The sequence below is a fragment of the Pseudomyrmex gracilis genome, unplaced genomic scaffold (genome assembly GCF_002006095.1).
Source record: "Pseudomyrmex gracilis isolate BER0280 unplaced genomic scaffold, ASM200609v1 scaffold_0, whole genome shotgun sequence".
NCBI classification, from domain to species: domain Eukaryota; kingdom Metazoa; phylum Arthropoda; class Insecta; order Hymenoptera; family Formicidae; genus Pseudomyrmex; species Pseudomyrmex gracilis.
This window is the reverse complement of record NW_018020584.1, coordinates 4,220,659-4,240,536: the sequence shown is the minus strand read 5'-3', so window position 1 is coordinate 4,240,536 and position 19,878 is coordinate 4,220,659. Positions and strand designations below refer to the sequence as shown.

General features: G+C 39.2%; 1 protein-coding gene across 1 annotated transcript; it reads left to right on the top strand.

Annotated features, from left to right (window-relative positions):
• The first annotated feature begins 1,729 nt into the window (after positions 1-1,729).
• Positions 1,730-18,654, top strand: LOC109863627 (tyramine/octopamine receptor). The gene is made up of 3 exons (XM_020443973.1): positions 1,730-1,768; positions 11,963-12,114; positions 17,099-18,654. Exon 3 carries the CDS (start codon positions 17,110-17,112, stop codon positions 18,316-18,318), a length of 1,209 nt encoding a protein of 402 aa, XP_020299562.1. The 5' UTR covers positions 1,730-1,768; positions 11,963-12,114; positions 17,099-17,109; the 3' UTR covers positions 18,319-18,654.
• The last annotated feature ends 1,224 nt before the right edge of the window (positions 18,655-19,878 follow it).

Below are 19,878 nucleotides of genomic sequence, written 5' to 3'. Positions count from 1 at the left end.
TATCTATTCGTTATTGTCGGCGATCTGTCTCGATTGATATAATGCAGCGGTTTGAATACCTTTGACGGTTTACTTGGCTGTATTGATTTATCTATTACACGGCGCTCCGCTCTATCTTGCGAACAATGAAGACGGAAAGTTGCGCATTTACATATACCTGTGCGCGTACAAATTGTCAGATCGAGCTATGATATATTGAATAGAATAGAAGAACGAGATAATTTTAGATACTACTTTAAATTTTTTTTTTTTTTTTTGAAGAAACAGAAATAAATAAATTTCAAATCAGAAAGATGGTAGACGCACAATGGTACCGGAAGGTTGAAAAAAACCGCGAAGTAGCGTAACTTTCTTTGTTTGCGAATCTGTTTATGTAGAATATAACCGCGGTCGGAAGCTGTTCTGTGTAAAGTAGCTTATTTAATTCCGACGTATAATCTCTGTAAGTTTTCATATTCCGCAATAAAGATATTTTTTAATTTAGATTCTCTCCTACACGTCAGCCGCCGAGAAATTAAAAGCTTAAAAAGAGAAAGAATGTCCAAACGTGACTTCCAACTTGAAAGAATAGCGTATGACGCGGCACATCCGAGTATAATGTTACCAAATTGAATCGACCGCTATTAAACCGCGGCGCAACACATCGGTGAATAAAAAGCGATCCATGCCGAAGAGAAAAAGCGATCGGGTGTGAGCGAGGTTAACGACATCCAGCAAGAAGTTTCTGCACCGACGGAATGATATCGCTCAGAGACAGAGCGGTGAAGAGAGTATAGAGAATAAAGAGAGAAAGAGAGAGAGAGAGAGAGAGAGAGAGAGAGTGAGAGAGAGAAAAAGAAAAAGAGAGAAGGAGAGTGTACACAGTAAAAAATAAAATAACATAATTAATTTGAGTGGACCTCCTAGAACATGTAAAAAAGGTTAAAATAACTTATTCGTCATGTGTTACTTATTGACAAACTAAGTAATGTTAAGTGACTGACACTTTACATTTATATTTGTTATTTTGACTTTAAATAATGTAAAACTAAAATAAAAAAATAATGATGTTATTTTATTTTTACATTACTTAAAGTCAAAATATAACAAATATAAATGTAAAGTGTCAGTCATTTAACATTACTAGTTTGTCAATAAATAACACATGACGAATTATTTATTTTAACCATTTTTACATGTCCTAGGAGGTCCACTCAAATTAAAATTAACATTTTATTTTTTACTGTGTAAGAGAGATAGATGTCAGGCAGTGGAGGCGTGTGCGCGGGGCATTTAACAAAATGCCTCCTCTTTCTTTTATCCCCTTTTCTCCGCAGCATCCCCTTCGACGCGCGCTCTTTAACTATCTCGGTTTTATTTCTCCCTCTTTCTCTTTTTCACTCTTTTCTCTTTCGAAGAGCGGAGAAAGAGAGAAAGAGAGCTCTTCGCGCTCGACGGAAGCCTGCGCAGAGCGACGGAGCGCTGAAACGAGGAGCAGCATCGGGAGAGAGGCACATCGTCAGTCGTCGCGGGGGAGCGTGGGAGAGCATCAGCGAGAAGAAGAAGGACCGAGGGAGGCTGCGGGTGGCGGGCGTGAGCGAGAGAGTGCGCGTGATCCGAGAAAGAAGGCGTGACGCGGGAAGCGCGGACGCGAGAGGAAAAGCGCGTCTTTTCGACGTCGACGCAACCGGGTTGGCGCAGCGTAGAGCTGCTCAGTGCTCGTCGAACGGCGTCGCGCTGCGACGGGATCATGCCGCCGCGCCCTGCGCCACCGATCGACCGATCTCAGGTACGCGACAGAGAGATTATCGTTGAGCAATAATGCTCGCGAAACGAAAAAGGGGGCAAAGTCTTCGCGAGTGCTCGAGTTCCCTTAAAGGTCCGCGCTAGGGGAACGCGCTAAGCTCGGAAACGCGACACACACTAATGTAGTATACTAAGTATACTTGAAACAAGAGCTCTTTGATGGTCTTCTGTTGATCCCTAATTGATCCAGTACGATCTACAGCAAGTTCGTGAGAGAATTACTCGGTGACTGTACTTTCGATGGGAGTGTGAGCGAGGGATATCTCGTACCCTCTACACACGTTTCACGATATCTCGAAAGAGAAAGAGAGAGATTTCCTTCTGGTCTAGGATCTTCGATATTATTCAAGATCGATCGAGATTTGCATCTGCAGATCTAATTACATGTATTCATCCTCGTGATCAGTTACGTCGCCTCACACTTCCGCTTGTATTCCTCGTGCGAAAGCTCGTATCTTTCGACGTGGAGCAAGTAGAAAGAGCCAGATAGTAACAAGAGAAAACGTGTAACCACTCGTATATACCTTCGTAATTCGGCCCCATTATTTCCCCAGAGAATGCGCCGCCGGCAAATCATACTCGCGACCTCAAACGACTCTATAAATTGGTGTACTTTGCTAGCTGCCACCTTGGATCGCGATCCGAGTTGTGCTCCTCTAGAGGATACGAGATGATCGAGAATCGACCAATTTTTTTCCCCTTTAACGAAGTTTTTTTTGCTCTCTCTCTCTCTTTCTCTCTCTTTCGTAATAATGGCCTTAGAAATTTAATGGAATTTTTAAGTTTTCAATAAGACTTTTTATTCTCTCTTTCAATAAAAAGAGTCAACTGCTGCGCCGATACACCGTAGGCCAGTATTCGCAAATATTATCTGTTCGAAAGTTTTTTCCCGAAGATAGATTTTTCACCATAACCCCCTCTTTTTCTAGAATTCTTATAACCGTCGTATTCTATTTTTCGAGCAGGATTTCTCGATAAGAGAGTGACGTATTGTTTGCTTATAGAAGATGATTTTTTTTTTTTTGGCAGATACCATCGTCCTGTTTCGTTCGCGATCGTCAAAACCAAAACGGTTGCTTATAGATACAGCAAATATTAGAGTGGAATGTTTCAAGCACACACTCGCGATGCAAGAGAAACGTTATGCGTCTCGTGAGAGCTTTTACAGAACGGTTATAGCGTGTGCACGCCGAAGATGCTCTTCGGTGAAGTAGTTAGAGCGCATATCTAGTCAGACGTATCGCTATCTTTCCTCTCTTCTCGACTGCCGTTAAAATATTTTTCAACGCACATTTTCTCTCTCACTCTCTATCTCTCTTGTTATCCGTGGAAAAAAATCAGGGGAAAACCGTGCCATCGAATCACAAATTGTTTTTACAGCGTATTTGTCAACTCATACTCTCCAGTATAAAAGCATGAATTTATTCTTACGAAGAAAAATAATTATGCAAAATTTTACACAATTATATTACGTTGGATTGCGAGCGCGCGCTGTTGTTTTAACAATTTTTATTTATTTTTGCATGTTTTTTTTTGTATATTTTACACACACACAGATATTTGTTTTGTAATGTTTCCTTAAGCGAGACACAATAAACCCGTTCTCGAATTTTCCGATAAATAACTATATTTAAAACGGAAAATATTTTAAATACGCGAAACAAATTGTACAATTTATATCTCTAACACTCAATTCATTCAACAATATTAAATTTATTACAAAAATCAGAATTTTAATACTGTGTGGAAAATTCATATTGTATACACAGAATTATTCTTTATTAAATCTTCGTCGGTTTAATTATTGATCATGTGGTATTATCGGGAAAAAAATAATGTAAAACTCGAACTTTTTTTCTCATGTAAATTTTTTTCTTTATTTTCTTTTGAAAACAACGTATTCTTCTCAATTCTCTGATCTATTGTGTTCTTTCAATTTTTTTGGTTTTTTGAAATGAAAATGTCTGTCACCCGAAACGCTTCCTCGCTTGAAGGCAATGCTATTTACGGTTGTTTACGTATACCCTTGTGTAGGCGGTGTGTGCATGTGCACAATACGCTTCGAAACATCTCAGAACGCACCTTAATCCGCGCGTTACGCTCAAAGGCTTCTGTTTTTTTTTTTTTTTTTTTACGTATGCCTAATTCGATCTAATTAATTGATTTTAATTCGATTACATCATGTTTTTGATCGGTTTCGACGATGAAGCGTGTCTCATGGCGACAAAGATACCTGACTATGTGCGCTGGTACGTTAGTGAATTTTCGCCGCAGGAAAGAGGCATAGGTTATTGATTATCGTGTGAATGGCTTTATAAATAACTGATCGTGTAGGAGCACCCGCCGGAGACGCGTAAATATCGCTCGACGAGTCGTTCTTTAAAATCGCTACCCGACAGTACTACTTTCTCCGTGTTCCGGCGATATCGTGTGTGGACGCTCAGGATCAACGAACGCATCAATAATCGTATCACAAAAAGAAAAAGATCTACTTTTTGTTGTGTCTCTTAAAGAGACTTACAGAGAAACTACCGCGGCCAGGTCGTGCCAGGACGGAAAAATTTATATATTCACGCAATCTCGTTCCAAATAAACGAATCGAATCGAAATTCATTCATTTCGACGAAATTGAAGCTGATATTAAAAACGTGATAGGATCGGACATTTTCGAAACTTTCGCATTTTTAAACGTAATATCGCAAGATAAATTGTAAATTTTCCTCTTTATTCAACTTTGTTAATAAACGTTTGTGTAATTTTATTTAAATGTGTCCTATTTTCTCAAAACGAACAAACGCACTCTTCCTCTCCTCACAAGAATATATAAAAAATCTCTCTAAATCCTATTTATTAATTCATACTACTGAAAAGAGAGAGTCATAAAAGATATTTAACAATTTTGCGCGCATATGTATGTAAAGAAAATGCATTTATATACAAAACTCGCGCGAGAAGAAAGTTTCTACGATACGACAAAAAAAAAAAACAGTTTTACACGGTTGAATTAAAATTGAAAAATAAAATGGCTTGCTGACGGGTTTCCACGAGTTTCCACGAAAAATTCGTTGCATTTTTCGGTATATTTTTGCCGAGGCGAAGGGAATCAGATAACGTGATCGATTGAGAGATATTCTTTCGAATTGATAAAGACACTAATGCGCAGTGTGTAGAATGGCAGTAATAGATTGACCGGAAGTCAGCGCAGTCCATTGTACGAGAGATCTCTTCCACACGAATAATGTTCCAGTCCGACCACATCAGTTGTAATATCACTGATACATAAAAATTACCGTAAATGTGTGTATGTCATAATAATGGTGAGGATAATGGTCTACTTCTAAAATTTAATGAAACTTCTTGTAAGTGTTGAGGAGTATAAAAATTATATCTGTTTCATTATACGTATGTTATCACATCATTACTGTCGTCTTTCCGATACCGCAGTAGATTTTTGTTGCTTTTATTAATATCGCAGTAACAACGCTTTGGTCAAGAGATTAAAGAAAACTCGCACGTGAGTAAAATTCATACACGATACACCCAGAGAGATCAATAAGTGCTCGGCAGTGTTCACCGTACGTGACTTGGTGTAAATTAGAAAGAAATCCATAAAACAATCAAAAATATCAAGAATCAAGATCACGGATAAAAAGAGGTTTCGCGTTACTTACTGTTATGTATTTTCTTTTTTCGCGGATTTATTTTATTACAGAATGGAATATAGAAGAGGAAACGAAGTGTTTTAAGTAGTTAGTTAGTTAGCGTCACGTTTTGCAATATCGAGAACACAGAGAAGTGTCACATCCTGAAAATTAAAACGTTCTGTGTATCCCGCGCGTATATCACACACTCTCAAAATAACATTATCAATATATTTTCATCATAAATACGACCGCTCGATAAATGTCAGCGTGCCACTTTTTTTTTAATTTTGCAACGGATATTAATGAGGGAACATGGTATATTTGTAATAAACTGCGATTGAAAAATGTCGGCTGTGAAATGTGACGAGGGGGAGGGGAAAAGAAAAGAGAGGGAAGGGACGTAGCTGTCAACGCGATACTTATTTAAAGAACGAATAATTATAAAATTAATTGCTTGTTCAACATCACGCCCAACTTTTCTTCCTCTTTCCTCGACTTTTCATGGTAAATAATTCTGATACAAAAGAGAGAGAAAAATAAACTTCTCGCGGGAATACTTTTATCGGGGAATATTGCAGCATCGACGCATAAATTCTTGACTGAGGTGAAATCACAGAGATATTGAACAATAAAGTGCGTGACTTGAAATTCTGTCTCGCGACTCACACACAACTTTGAGATCGCAATTTCAAAACGATCTTATATGTGATCTTAAGCCGTGGTTTTGCGGCTTGATTTTGATTATGCATAATTAAATTTTCGACAAGCATCGCTTTTCAGTGTCGCCGAGGATTTTTATCGTTCACTTTTTTATTTCAAATAAATTATTACGTGACTCGAGAGTGACTTGAAGTACATCGCCACTTTCGATGTGTAAAACAAGGAACTAAGGTTTTTTACGTAACGAGAGTTTTTTGAAATAAGAACTTCTTCCATCATATCGAGTGTCCGTTATCCGATTCTTTATACAGGCTATGTGTCACGCGAACTTTTAGCTTGTTCATTGTGCTAATGGACGCCAAATTGGTCTTTGACGGGACACTTTGCGGTGTGACTCAGTTTCGTCAGTGATCCGCCGACGGATCCTAATTGTTCCTTTAATTTGTCCACTGTACTTCCGTCCCTCGAATCTTCAGCATTCAATCGTTTGCATTTTATATGTATATAGTTTTGTTTACGCTATGATAACGCAAGTATTTCATTTTCAGAAAATTACTTGTGGACAGTGAAATGATAAGAAAGCGCGATTGTTTTTTTTTTTTTTTTTTTAATGCTTTACTATCGTAAAACTTACTCTTCGCTAATTTACTACAACGACCAATTAAAAAAGCATTCTGTTGTTTCTCCTACGCTATGATAACGGAAGAGGATCTCTTTTTCAGAAAATTACTTCAGAATATAATGAAGTGATAAGAAAATAGAATTTTTAAAATAAATGGCTTAATATCGTAAAACTCCCTTATCGCTAATTACTACAATGACCAGTTAAAAAAATGGATAATGTAAAAGAAATTTCATTAAACGCGTGTTATCGAAAACCGTATATGGAATTTAATCGAAAATCCATAAACTCGATGATAACTATTTAGTTTATTTTGACGACTGTCATGTATTATTGCGAAAATATTTAATATTTTATTCCCAATGGCTACGTGCGCCTCTTTACGACATTAACTTGATAATTTTCGTAAAATCCGTGCTTTAGCGCGCGACCAAATTAGCGCGAGCGAAGTCACAAATATTATTGTATGTGGAAATTACGTACACGTTTCTCTCAACGGGATATTTCTTAATTATATACCTGTATTTATATTAATATGTAGTAAATTAATTAATATTTATATTAATATTTATATTAATTAATATTTGTATTAATTAATTTACTACATGTATTTACAGATTATCACGTGTTCTCTCGTGACACAATATTGCTTTCCGTACTTGTATCTCTTCCCAGCACTGACTTCACAATTCTGTGTCGACATTTGCAATTATCGCACACAGGAACAGAGGGAAGAATCACAATCATCACTTCGATTACTACGCATCGTTGTGGCGCGATTATTCGCGATGTGTTTTCTAAACACACAGCACTGATTATCGGAAAAATCCAAGCGACACTGAAACACCTTAAACAGTTTTTAAATTCACAGAGGCTGAAGCAACACAAAATTACACAAGCAATTAACTGGAAGAATCGGAAACGTCGAGATGTAGTTTTGTTTGCGCGTAAATGAATATGAATTTTTGCGATAATGTTGAGCGGTATTTTTAAGGATGGTAACTATCGTGTCGTATGCAGAGAAAAAAAACAACGTAGCAGTATCATAGAATAGTCATACGAAAGTTATTAAAAGAAATTTTCGCAACCTGTAGACCAGCTCTTACAGTTTTTAAAGTAAACCCGATGGTGTGTATGTATTATGTAACTTCGGACGGGCTTCTCGAGAGAACTTGCAAGTTTCGAGAATCGATGGTAGTTAAAAGTCGCGGTGAGAGAGAAAAACGACAAAAGTCTCGAGACTCGCGATGTGCCGTCCCCCCGGAATTAATAGCATAGCGCGCGATTAAGCGCGCGAAGAATTAAAAAAAAAAAGTAAAAAACAAAAACAAAGAAAAAAAGTAAACCCTGAAAAAGTTATTATTCTCTCGTGTGTTTTGCGGTAAAACTCAAAGCATGATAATGGGAAGAATATCCGACTCGCAAATATGCAAATTAGCATTGCGCTTGGCACACAACGTATAGTCGGCGGAACCGCGGTTTTCAAAAGATGGTTTTAATATTGCGCGAGTGTTCGTTACAATTAGATCGCCGTGCAGAAAAAGAGTGGAGTTTATACACCGCAACGCAAGATAAAATTTGTTGATACCGCGCGCGTTGTACGTAAAGGAGAAACAAGAGAGAGAGAGAGAGAGAGAAAAAAAGACAGAATGTATGTGAAAAACTCGTGTTTCTCTCCGTGTGTCTATGTCTTCCTTTCCTTCTCTCTTTCTTCCACGTGCACTCGCGCGCGCACGGACACTTAATTCGACCATAAGAGAGAAATCTGTTCAGAATTTAGATTTATGAAAACTACGAGATATACTACCTATCTACCTCTCTTAAACGACTGCTTGTGTCATGCTGAAACCTTTGTATGGAGAAGATAGATCAGCGAAATAAGCTTTCTTAGATAGAGTGAACAGCAATTTCCCTGCGAGGAGGATCCATCAACGAAATCTAGTAAGGGAAATACACAATGGAGTTGCGCAGTTTTATATGTACGGCACGATAATATCGCGTCCAATTCTCTTCTTTTTATTGTGTGCAAAACTCGTTTCGCAAAATGCAAAATACATCTGACGTATGCATAATATCTGTGTATACGGCAAACTTCCTCGGGCAAACATATACGCACTTTTGGTTTATACAGTCAACCAAATCTTGTCGTGTTGTTGTAGAGCGAAATTACTCAACAAGGAAATCATAAGAGACATGACGTAACAGTGCGGCAGCAACAAACGCACCAAGTTTATCGAGCGTTTGCTTGTAATAAGAGTACGGGTTTGGGTAATATAATAAAGTGACGAAAGTCGCAACTTTTTCATCAGGCTGTTTTTTTCTTTATCAAAGTAAAGCGCTTCGTTAAAAAAAATATATAAGCCGATTATATATAATAGGATAGTTGGTCTATAAATTTATGTATGCGCAGCAGCGAATATTCGGAGGGTGATGAAATTTTACGGTTTTATATTTGCTTCTCCGTTCGCATTTTTCCATTCGAAACGGTCAAAGACAATTATTTCGCGCCAAGTTCTCGCGGGATCATAAATTTCGACCGGGTCATTCGCCGAGCTGCGATCTCTTGTGTACATTTACGAGCAAATTTAACTGAGAAATGAACCCCCCCCAGGAATCGATATACCAGTCCGGCGAGTAGTGAGTTCGAGATGCTGCTGGAATAATAAATAGGATACGAATTTACGAGAGGAATTTACGGGAACAGTGCAGACATGTGTACGTATATTCAAACCATGCATCTTTCGTTTTTTGTGCATTGTTTGCAATAATTTTATTATTTTTCTGTATATCTCCTTTTATTTAAGTCAATTTCTTATTGCGTTTTTTATTTTATTTTGTTTTTGTTAGTTTGTCTATCTTTACATTTCCAGGTTTTATCTCCCGCATAAATGTTTTCGTAGATTTTGTTTTCCTCTTTGTGTTTTTACACAATTGCCATTAAAGACGATGTTATACTTTTATCAGCAAGAAAAGAGAACGGGAAGTATCCTCAATTAAAAATTTAAAAGTTTTCCTGACCCACACATATGTTTTAGAAACTTAATGAATAATATTTTTTGTAACACACACACACACACACACACACACACACGGACGTACATTTTTGTCCCTCTCAACTGCAGTACATGCATCATCGCATACTTTTTAAAGAATATTCGACATCTCTTGTATAAGTACATTTCTGCTTTGTCAAGTTTCAGCGTCGAAATTTCATTTCGCGATAGAAACTTGGTAGTGACAGTGCCATCCTGTGTTATGCAATTTAAATCTCTCTCTTTCTCTCTCCTATTTTCTCTGTCGTCATGCACGCAGACGTTTGTCCTCTTTTCGGAAAATCGAACATTTTTCAAAGTGGAAGTTTGCTACAGACGGAATACGTAGAACGTGCTGCAACGTCAGTTTAACACCTTAGCTGCTAAAGACGATTATTGTCATTCACAGAAAAGCTCACGTTGTGTACAAAGAGCATCTCTCTGTATTGTTCCGCAACTCCTTCTTTCCGATAAAGTCACACAGTAATGACTTCGAGCTATTACTTTTAATAACGCGGTAGAAATTCTTTAAATGCAAAAAACGTACCTTATGTAATCACGGCAAAAATTTTTGTCGAAATAGCACAAAAATTAATTACTACATGGTCAGCAAGAAAAATTTGTTAACTCTTTGTGGATTGGCTTTTAAAAATGCGTACTAGTTAGACTGGACCTGTGAGATCTACTTTATAATTAAACATTTCCGTAAAAATCAATATTTTTTAATTTTTCTTTTTTGAATCGAAAGTTTAAACAGTTTAAACAGAAAGTTGTTTTTTGCGTTGATAAAAAAAAAACAAATTAAAAACATCTCTAGTAGTTTCGAAGATAAGCGTTTAAAAAAAACTAATTGTTACTAGAAACATCAATGCGCAATTTTTGAATGGGTCTGAAGGACCCATGTCAGTCCACAAAAGATTAAATATTTTGTTGCGTTGCCAACAAAACATTTTGTTAATAAAACAAACAATTCAGAATAGGATTAACAAATTTTTCTTACTGGCCACATAATAGCACAACTTTTTTTCCGTGATCCCTTTAATCTTCCTTACGTTTCTTTATTAAATTACGCCGAAGGTTGGCGTCTTATCTTTTTTCTTTTTTTACGTAGTAGATACGTGTAGTAAATAAGCGAGATAATATATAACTTCTTTATCTGTCTCATAAAAACAAAATACTACATGTATATTTGATTGTTACTACCAGCTCTTTTATATTGCGGAACTCTGAAAAATAAATAAACAATTTTTAGAGGAAAAAAGCCGGCAAATACTAATTTGAAATATAATAAATGTTAAAATGTAATGAACAAATGGAGCTTTTATGAAAGCAAAAAATGCGCAAGAATAAACATAGTTTAACGAACATAAATATTGTTTACGCATATAATATAACTTTTTTATATAATATAACTTTTATAATATAACTTTTTTATATAATTTAAAACATTTGAACTTTTGATTGTAAAATATTCTCTCTTTCTTCATTTTACATAAAAAACGAACGGTTTTACTACTTGCGAGATTCATTTTATCGCACACTTCGTGTTTCTCTGTAGAATTTGCTAAATAATATCGTCTTTTCTCTCGTGAATATGATCAGCCCATGGCTATTTGCCGCGCGCGTCTGTACACTTGCGATACACGTTTACTATCCTAAGTTTACTATTGCAAAGTATCTCTGTCGCAAATGCAAATTCTACGTGTATATACACAGACAAGTCTTCTTATACATTCTTCCAAAAGTGGGTTAAGTCTCGAATTAAATTTCTTCCTTCTTCTCTTACCTTATACGATGAAGCTTTCTTCTGTTCACAGAGAGAAAAAATCGGAAAGAAACTTTTTGACGTAGCATTTACGTTGTATTTAAGCGTTCTATTTTATTGCACGCGAGCAATGCGCGCAAATATTACAGTAGTTCGTGAGATTTCTATTTTTATTTGTCACACGTATACACGAAAGCTACACACAGGATTTTCCATTATAATGGTAATATAAAGAAACCCGTGTTTGATACAATAAAATAGAAAATGTGCGCGCGTCATAAATAAAGATGAGCTTTTGCATATTTGTTGAAAGGTCTGGTTTTTTTTTCGAGAAAAAAAATTTGATACGTCAAAAAACTATAAGTGACACATCTTGTGGATCGAGTTCAACTTGTGGACGCGCTTTTTATTAAATAAGAGCAATGTTTAAGAATATACGAATATTTTATTGCAGGTGGTGTAATCCGTCGGGCCCGATGTCGACCCGCTATTCGTGCTGAAGTCAGCCGATCGATCGTCGATCATCGTAAGTGCGGCAAGGGGATCAAAATGTGACGAGCGATGCATCTCTGACGGTCTCGCACGAAAGACCGCGCTGGACCGATAGTAAGTGCTTTATCATTCGGCGAGATCGCATGACAAATTGCGTCCGAAGGATCTTCGAATTGAGAAAACATCGTAGACAATTCGTAGAGAAAGAATTAAGGCCACGACTCTTTTAGCTAAAGAAAATCCAATTATCCTTAAGTGCTTCTCCGGGAACTTTCATCTGGTCCTGGATTTCTTCCAAAGCGCCATAATTTTGTTTATACTGAATACAACATTGACGGTGATTTTGTTGCATCGCATATGATCGTGGACATGGCTGATAAAAGACTATTCCGTTAATAAAAGTTTTGCTTTACGATTTTTTTTTCAAAATTCAAAACAAAGTTTTGCAGATTTTATAACTGAAGATTGTGTTCTTATATATTGTTCTTATATATTTTTAAATATATTTTTTTTCTGTAATTTTTGGGTTTTTATAAATTCAAATTGGAAGCAAGCGAAATTTTTAATTGTTCAGACAAGAAAGCGAGCGGGTGAGAAAGAGTGAGAGAGAGAGAGAGAAAGAGAGAGAAAGAGAGAGACAAAGAAAGAGGAGAGGCATGAAAGCCATGACCTGGTTTGTGATTAATGTCGGATTGTGCTCCAAATATTCGACAAGTGCCCTTTCGCGTTCATGCCAATTGCGCCCCATCGATTGCTATTGAGAGACAGACGTACGGCATTCCGCAGTTAATGGTCTGCTCTCTGGAAACATTACGAGTTAGCGTTCGATTTACTAATGAAGTAAACGACGCACGCTAATACGTTACGTAATAATTCTAATACTGTTATCCGCGCACTATTGTCTCTCGTGCTAAATTTGCGAAATCCGTCAATTCCGGTTTGTCACTGTGCGCTATCGTAATTCCCAGCGGAGAGACGGGCACGATTGCATTGATGGGCTGGGATGCGGAAAAAGTAGATTTTATATGGACAACATTATTGTTTTATGTCTTTGTTGTAGAAAGAAAGCATCAAGAACGCAGAGCTATACATTCAGCATTGAATGTTCCAGGAAAATAGATGTCTTTATTCCAGCTTCTCGAAACAAAAGGCTTTCTTTCTAAATGAAATTTATGTTACTGAAAAGATATACATATAAAAAATATATATATATATATGTATGGCGATAGATATGTATAGGAGATACGCATATATGAATAGAGAGAACATATCAATAAATTATGCTATGTGATTATCAGAATAGTACCAAACAGCAAATGCAACAATATAACAATACACGAAATGTTATTCAAAACCAGTCTGCGGAATTGGAATTGATCGTCGGTGTTTCCTGTTGTAATCAAAACTCGGAAACAACTACGCAGTTGTCGCAGTCAATGTGCCTTAATTAAGATATTCTAGATATCAGATTAAGCAAATTGAAACATTCTATGACAAAACAGTCCCAATAAATTCATCAAGCGAATTGAAAAGTGATATTTCCGTAAATCTTACGTCTTGTCTCGATCACAAATCAAATGATTGATATTGTAATTATAAATCAATAACGTTCCTGAAAGTTTCTAAAGTAGACATCTATTATTTAAGAAAATATGAACGTCTTATAAATAATATATATATATATATATATATATGAAAAGTCTCTCAATAAAATGATTTCGGTGATATTTCCATTCGCTCGAAAGAGCACATTGTGTGCAAAACAATGCGCGTAATTGATTCGAAAATGCGACGGGAAGCCAATCGGGGAGAATGTAAGATTGTCGCGAACAATTTTCGATGTGTTCGGAATTCGTGTGCAAAAGCGCATAAATACACATGTGTATGGAGTAGCCAGCGTCACGTAACGTAACGTAACGTATCGTCGCCGCACGTAAAACAGAATTTATCGATTGCGCGAAATTTATCTCACGTGACGTGTTACTGACAAAAAATATGCATTCTCGTTTAGTCCACGCCTCACGGAGTTTTAAGGACAGCAATTTATGTTTAGCGCGATAGATACTACGATGAGCTGCCTTTAAAGCGAGACAGAAAGAGATAGAAAGAGAGAGAGAGAGAGAGAGTTCATCGTAAAAATGTTGTAAAGCGTGCTCACGTGAATTACATTTTAGGAGATAAAATTTCGACACCATGAGCAGCGCGCGTGGCGGTTTTTAAGCGAACGATCTTCCGCATGTTCGAGTTATAATTTGAGTTGAAGGTGCGAACTTCGTTGGAGTGTGATAGAGTTATAATCGAATTGTTCGGGACTGCTTGTTATGTGTTTCGTGCGCGACGTTGACGGGACGCAATAAGGTTTAATTTTGTTTCTTCGTGTGTTTTTTTTTTCTTTTTTGAGAAAACTCGTTTGTAAAGCGCGCTAATGTTCGTTGATATGCGGTGCGCGTAATTACGTAGAAACTCGAAGAGATACCTTCTTTCAGAACGGCAGTACTTATTCGTAATTTTTTTATCTCCAAAGTCTTCTCTCAATAAACTCTCGTCGCGCATCTCGACCGGAGACGTCCTTGTCGCGTGATTAATAATAAGTTTTGCGCGCTAATTATTTCAAAGTTTCAATGTTACGCGGAGATTTCTTGGAAATAAGCGCGTGTTGCATGCGCGAATTCGTGTGCGAAACGACTTGAATACGCGCGGCAAACTGTGTGTTACGTACCACGTATGTGTATCGTGTTAACCGCAATTCACTGGCGTTATTAATAACTTCGCGCTTTTGAATTTCGGTGTATAATCAGCGAACGTGTGTACACTGACAAAATAAGAAAAATAATATTATCTATTCAGAGGGTAGATGTTGTGGTGTTCGTTTTTTATTATGAATATTCTATCGGAATGCGCTTCTCTTTTATGAGATACGACCGGCATCTGAATGAAATAAGCAAAGTCGATCTCAAACGATATTACGTGTTATGAAAGTTCCGTGATTGCTTTAATCAAATACGGCTCTCTTTCTCTCTCTCTCTCTCTCTCTCTCTCTTTCTCTCTCTCTCTCTCTCTACAGCTATCACGAAAACCGGGAGAATATTTCGCTGACTGATTTCCGCAAGCGTCAGCGCAATTTCGCCATGCTTTCAATCATGGGTATTTTTCCGACGATTAACATTTCGCCATGAAATGAATTTTTTTCTTCATCTCGCATTCCGCACACGGTGTTCACCGATCCGTCGGCGCGGCTGTTAAAAGACCTAAACCTCCGGAAAGTTACTCCTTTCCATTATCGTTGTAATACTTCGCGTCTCTTTTTGGAATAGTAAATCAATATTTGCCTTGTACGCGAATACGTGTAATAATGAAGTTTGACAGTTTGCTGGCGCTTGAAATTAGTAGAGAAGCTAAGAGAAAGAAGAGAGAGATGGATAGAGGGAATGGAAGAGAGAGAACAGAAGAGAGATAGAGAGGGAGAGAGAGACCGAGTACATACGAGGATGATGAAGTACCCGACGGTTTTGACACGACGAGCGGCAAACAGAACGGAGTTACTAGGGGAAGCGATGTTTTCCTGGATTTCCAAGTTGTAATTGCGCGGAAGTGAGAGAACGTGAGGGAAAAACGTTATTCCGTGCGACCCGTTTCCCGCCGCGCGCGTCACGATCACTATCTCAAAACGAAAAGAACTTGGCTTTAGCTGTGCGACGGACGCCGAGGGTTTCTTCGCGATATCGAGAAAGCGTTCTTAACGATTTTCGAGAGCGTGCAAAAGTACAGGAAATCGTATATACTTCACTCCGGTGGCGCTTGACCGTTTTCTTCTCGCGCGCGAGAAAATCTACGCGCGTATCGTTAAAATCCCCTATATTTTTATCGGCAACGACACACAGCACCACGTTTTTCCACCACCGAGGATAGTGTGACAAAGCCCGACGCTTTGCCGAGAGAAAGTATCGCTGCCGCGGCACGAAAATAGAAACGTTTCTTTCTGCGTTCTGAAACCTTTCCGAATGGTTCTCGTGCAGAAAATAACATCGTGTACAGCCGAATATATAACGTGCTTTGCTGGTCGCAATTTGCAACCCCGATGATTTATAATAACGGGAAAAAGCGATGCGACGCTGCGATTCATTATCGTTAATAATTTTATTTATCGCTTTCCGACCAGTGTGTATCAGGACACCTGATTTTCATAAACATACAAATGCAATTTAAAAACATGCAAATTGCAATTATTTTATTGAATCGTTTCGCTATACAAAATAATTATTATTTTCTATTAAAGAGCAGCGTAGATGATTTGTTTGAAACTGTAAATTTTTGTTTTATAAACATATAAAACCCGTTAAAAAATTAAATGCGCTTTTTAAATTAAACAAAAATAGAAATATCTAAAAAGTCATATATTTCTATACATCTGTTTCTCTATATGTATCTATATATATGACACGTTTTAATAACGAATATGTTAATTCGCGATCACATTTGCTTCTAATGATTGCCGATCAGTTCTCCGAGACTTGCGTATACCGCAGTCAAGTAGTTCAATGACGGCGAAACCGCGGAAACTCTTGAATCGCTTTCACATACGTACATACACACACACACGCGCGCGCGCGCGCGCGTCTTCAGTTCCCGTATTCGATAAGATCCAAGCTAAATCTAACTCTTGGGTCAATATTATCGCTAGATTGACATGGCGAAAAGTTTGACTGAAATAAGCGAATTGGATTGGCGAATACATTTCCGCGACCATGGAGAAGAAATTTTCGACGAAACGAACAAAATCAAGTTTGTATTAAATTAATTTTCATTTTCGAGACGATATTTCAACGTCTCGTAGCGATCGTATTACTTGAAGAAGAAGTTCGAAATGTGGGTGTCATTTCACACACACACACAGACTTGTATATAAACGCATACCTATACGTTCTCGAAGCTTGATTGATCTTTGCGTATTGAAAAATCTACGATTAAGTTTAGAGCGCCGCGGGACTCTATTTTAGTTATAGATATAGGTATATATGACTGAAGATATATAAAAAGAAAAGGACAGGATCTCTCGTATGAGATATCGGAGTGGTAAAAGAAAAACCTTTGCTTCCAGAGGACAACGATATGAACTCAAGCGGCGAGTCCGGCGGAACGATGTCGGAAGACTACGAGGTGAGTGGCTGTAACGTCCCGGAAGAGGAGACGGGATCGAATCTGCCAACGTGGGAAGCAGTTGCGGCTTCGTTGACGCTGGGCTTTCTCGTCCTTGCGACCGTGTTCGGAAATGTGTTAGTGATCCTCAGTGTGTTCACGTATCGGCCGCTCCGGATCGTACAAAACTTCTTCATCGTTTCGTTGGCGGTGGCCGATCTCGCGGTGGCGATCCTCGTGATGCCGTTCAACGTGGTCTATCTGGTGCTGGGCAAGTGGGTGTTCGGTATCCACCTGTGCAAGCTGTGGCTGACGTGCGACGTGCTCTGCTGTACTGCCAGCATTCTGAATCTCTGCGCGATCGCGCTGGACCGCTACTGGGCGATCACCGATCCGATTAACTACGCACAAAAGCGCACCCTGAAGCGCGTCCTGGCCACGATCGCCGGAGTGTGGATACTCTCGGGCGCGATCAGTTCGCCACCATTGGCCGGCTGGAACGACTGGCCGGAGGAATTAAACCCGGGCACGCCCTGCCAGCTCACCAGACGTCAGGGCTACGTCATATATTCGTCACTGGGCTCGTTCTTTATACCGTTGCTGCTGATGAGTCTGGTATATCTGGAAATCTTCCTGGCTACGCGCAGAAGACTGCGGGAACGAGCCCGGCAGAGCAGACTGGGTCCGGTACAGTCGACCAGGCACCGCGAGACCGACGACGCCGAAGAGTCGGTCAGCTCGGAGACGAATCACAACGAGCGCTCGACGCCGCGTCTGCAGCCAAAACCGTCGCTGATCGACGACGAGCCGACCGAGGTAACGATAACGGGTAACACCGCGTCCACGAGACGTACCGGAGACCGCGCAGGTGGTCCCGCTGTCGCTGGCACCTCCACGACCGTTTATCAATTTATCGAGGAGCGACAGAGAATCTCATTGTCCAAAGAGAGGCGCGCGGCGAGGACCCTGGGTGTCATTATGGGCGTATTTGTCGTCTGCTGGCTGCCGTTCTTCCTCATGTATGTCATCGTGCCGTTCTGCCCGGCGTGCTGCCCGTCGGAGAGGATAGTATATTTCATCACGTGGCTCGGTTACGTCAACAGCGCACTCAATCCCCTCATCTACACCATCTTCAATCTTGATTATAGACGAGCGTTCAGGCGGTTGTTGCGAATCCGCTGAGCTCTCGGAAGCCGTGCTTGGCTCTATAGGGATTTGGTTCGCAGAGGATCTCCCGGCAAATTTGTCGATAGTGGAGCGAAGCAAAGCAAAGCGAAGCGGAACTTTGGTGAGCGGCGATCGTTTAAATGGCCGTCGTGACTTGTACGGGATTTCCGTCTGCTAACCAATGGGAGTTGTTAAATAAGTTCTTCGTCCAGGGAGAAGCGCGTTGCTCCGTGTTACGTTCGCAATTACGGAAATTTAACACCTTGCTTATCTCGATCGCTTGTTCGCAGTTCGTTACGTTGCGCGGTGAAACCTTAACGCACAAAGGCGACGACGACGACGACGACGACGACGACGACGACGACGACGACGACGAGTTAATGAGAAATGACGAAGCGTCACAGAGCGAAAATGCGGAGCAAGTAAGTTTACCAAATCTCACAAATTGGCAAGAGTATTATCGTTTTACGACTACTTACAACTTACTGACAGTACAAAATTCTCTCGGATCTTCGATACCTACTTTATTTTTGACTTTACGGCTTTAATTAAGATATCGATCTTATTAAATGGGAGCAGTTACAGTTTGTTCGAAACGAGAGAAATGACAAAAAAAAACGTGGACGTGAATTTCTCATCGAGAAATTCACAACGGAAAAAATTACTTAATGTCGGAGAAAAGAAAAATAAGCTTCAGATGAATAATGCAATCAAAAGTAAAAGTTTATTTGGTTCAAAAAAAAAAAAATTTCTTTGTTCAGAACCGAGTGATATCTTAAAGTTTTAACATTCTTTTTGTATAACTTGAATCCGTCGTGGATATATTATGCAAATTTTTCTCAACTGGGAATCACAACGACGCTTGCTCCTGTGACTATAAAACAGTCATAAAAGCGCGAGACTCGCGCGATCGTCGGAACTATTCCGGAAGCTTATCAACAGAGAGTCCAAAGAAGATGTAGGGAAAACGGATGCGTCTATTCCTCGTCCGGGGAAGATGCACACGCCGCGCATCCCACAATCAAGATTGGCAGCCAGACCGAGAGACGCTAATCCAGCCCCTAAAGAGCTTTCAAGGGTGAAAGTTGAAGGAGAAACTTTCCGCGGGAGAAATCACGCCGCCGCCGATTTTAGCTGCCGAACTATTATCTCTGAATATTATTTCGCTATTCTCAGATAAATTTTGCGCGACCTTTTGTTCACGATTAATATTAATTTAACTGTTACAAAAACAAAAAAAGTAGTTGTTAACACTCCAACTCTCGAGAGCACGCGCAAAAGAAAAAACAATTACGATTGCTCGTAACCGGGGAGGTTCGCGAAAAAGCCGAGAAGCCCGTCGTTTCTTCTCTTCCTCGCGCGACACTCTCGACATTCGGTTTTCGTATGAGCTCGCCAAGGATAACACATGAACCATTTCCGCGGATTGTTTACGTGGAAGCGTAACTGTCAGTCCGGGAAAAACGGGGGATGTGGGAGGAAAAATAAGAGAACGTACTTTTCTTGTACCAACGACAGCGGGAAGTACGTACGCACGATTTTTAGATACGATCCCGGTGGATGCGTCCACCCGCG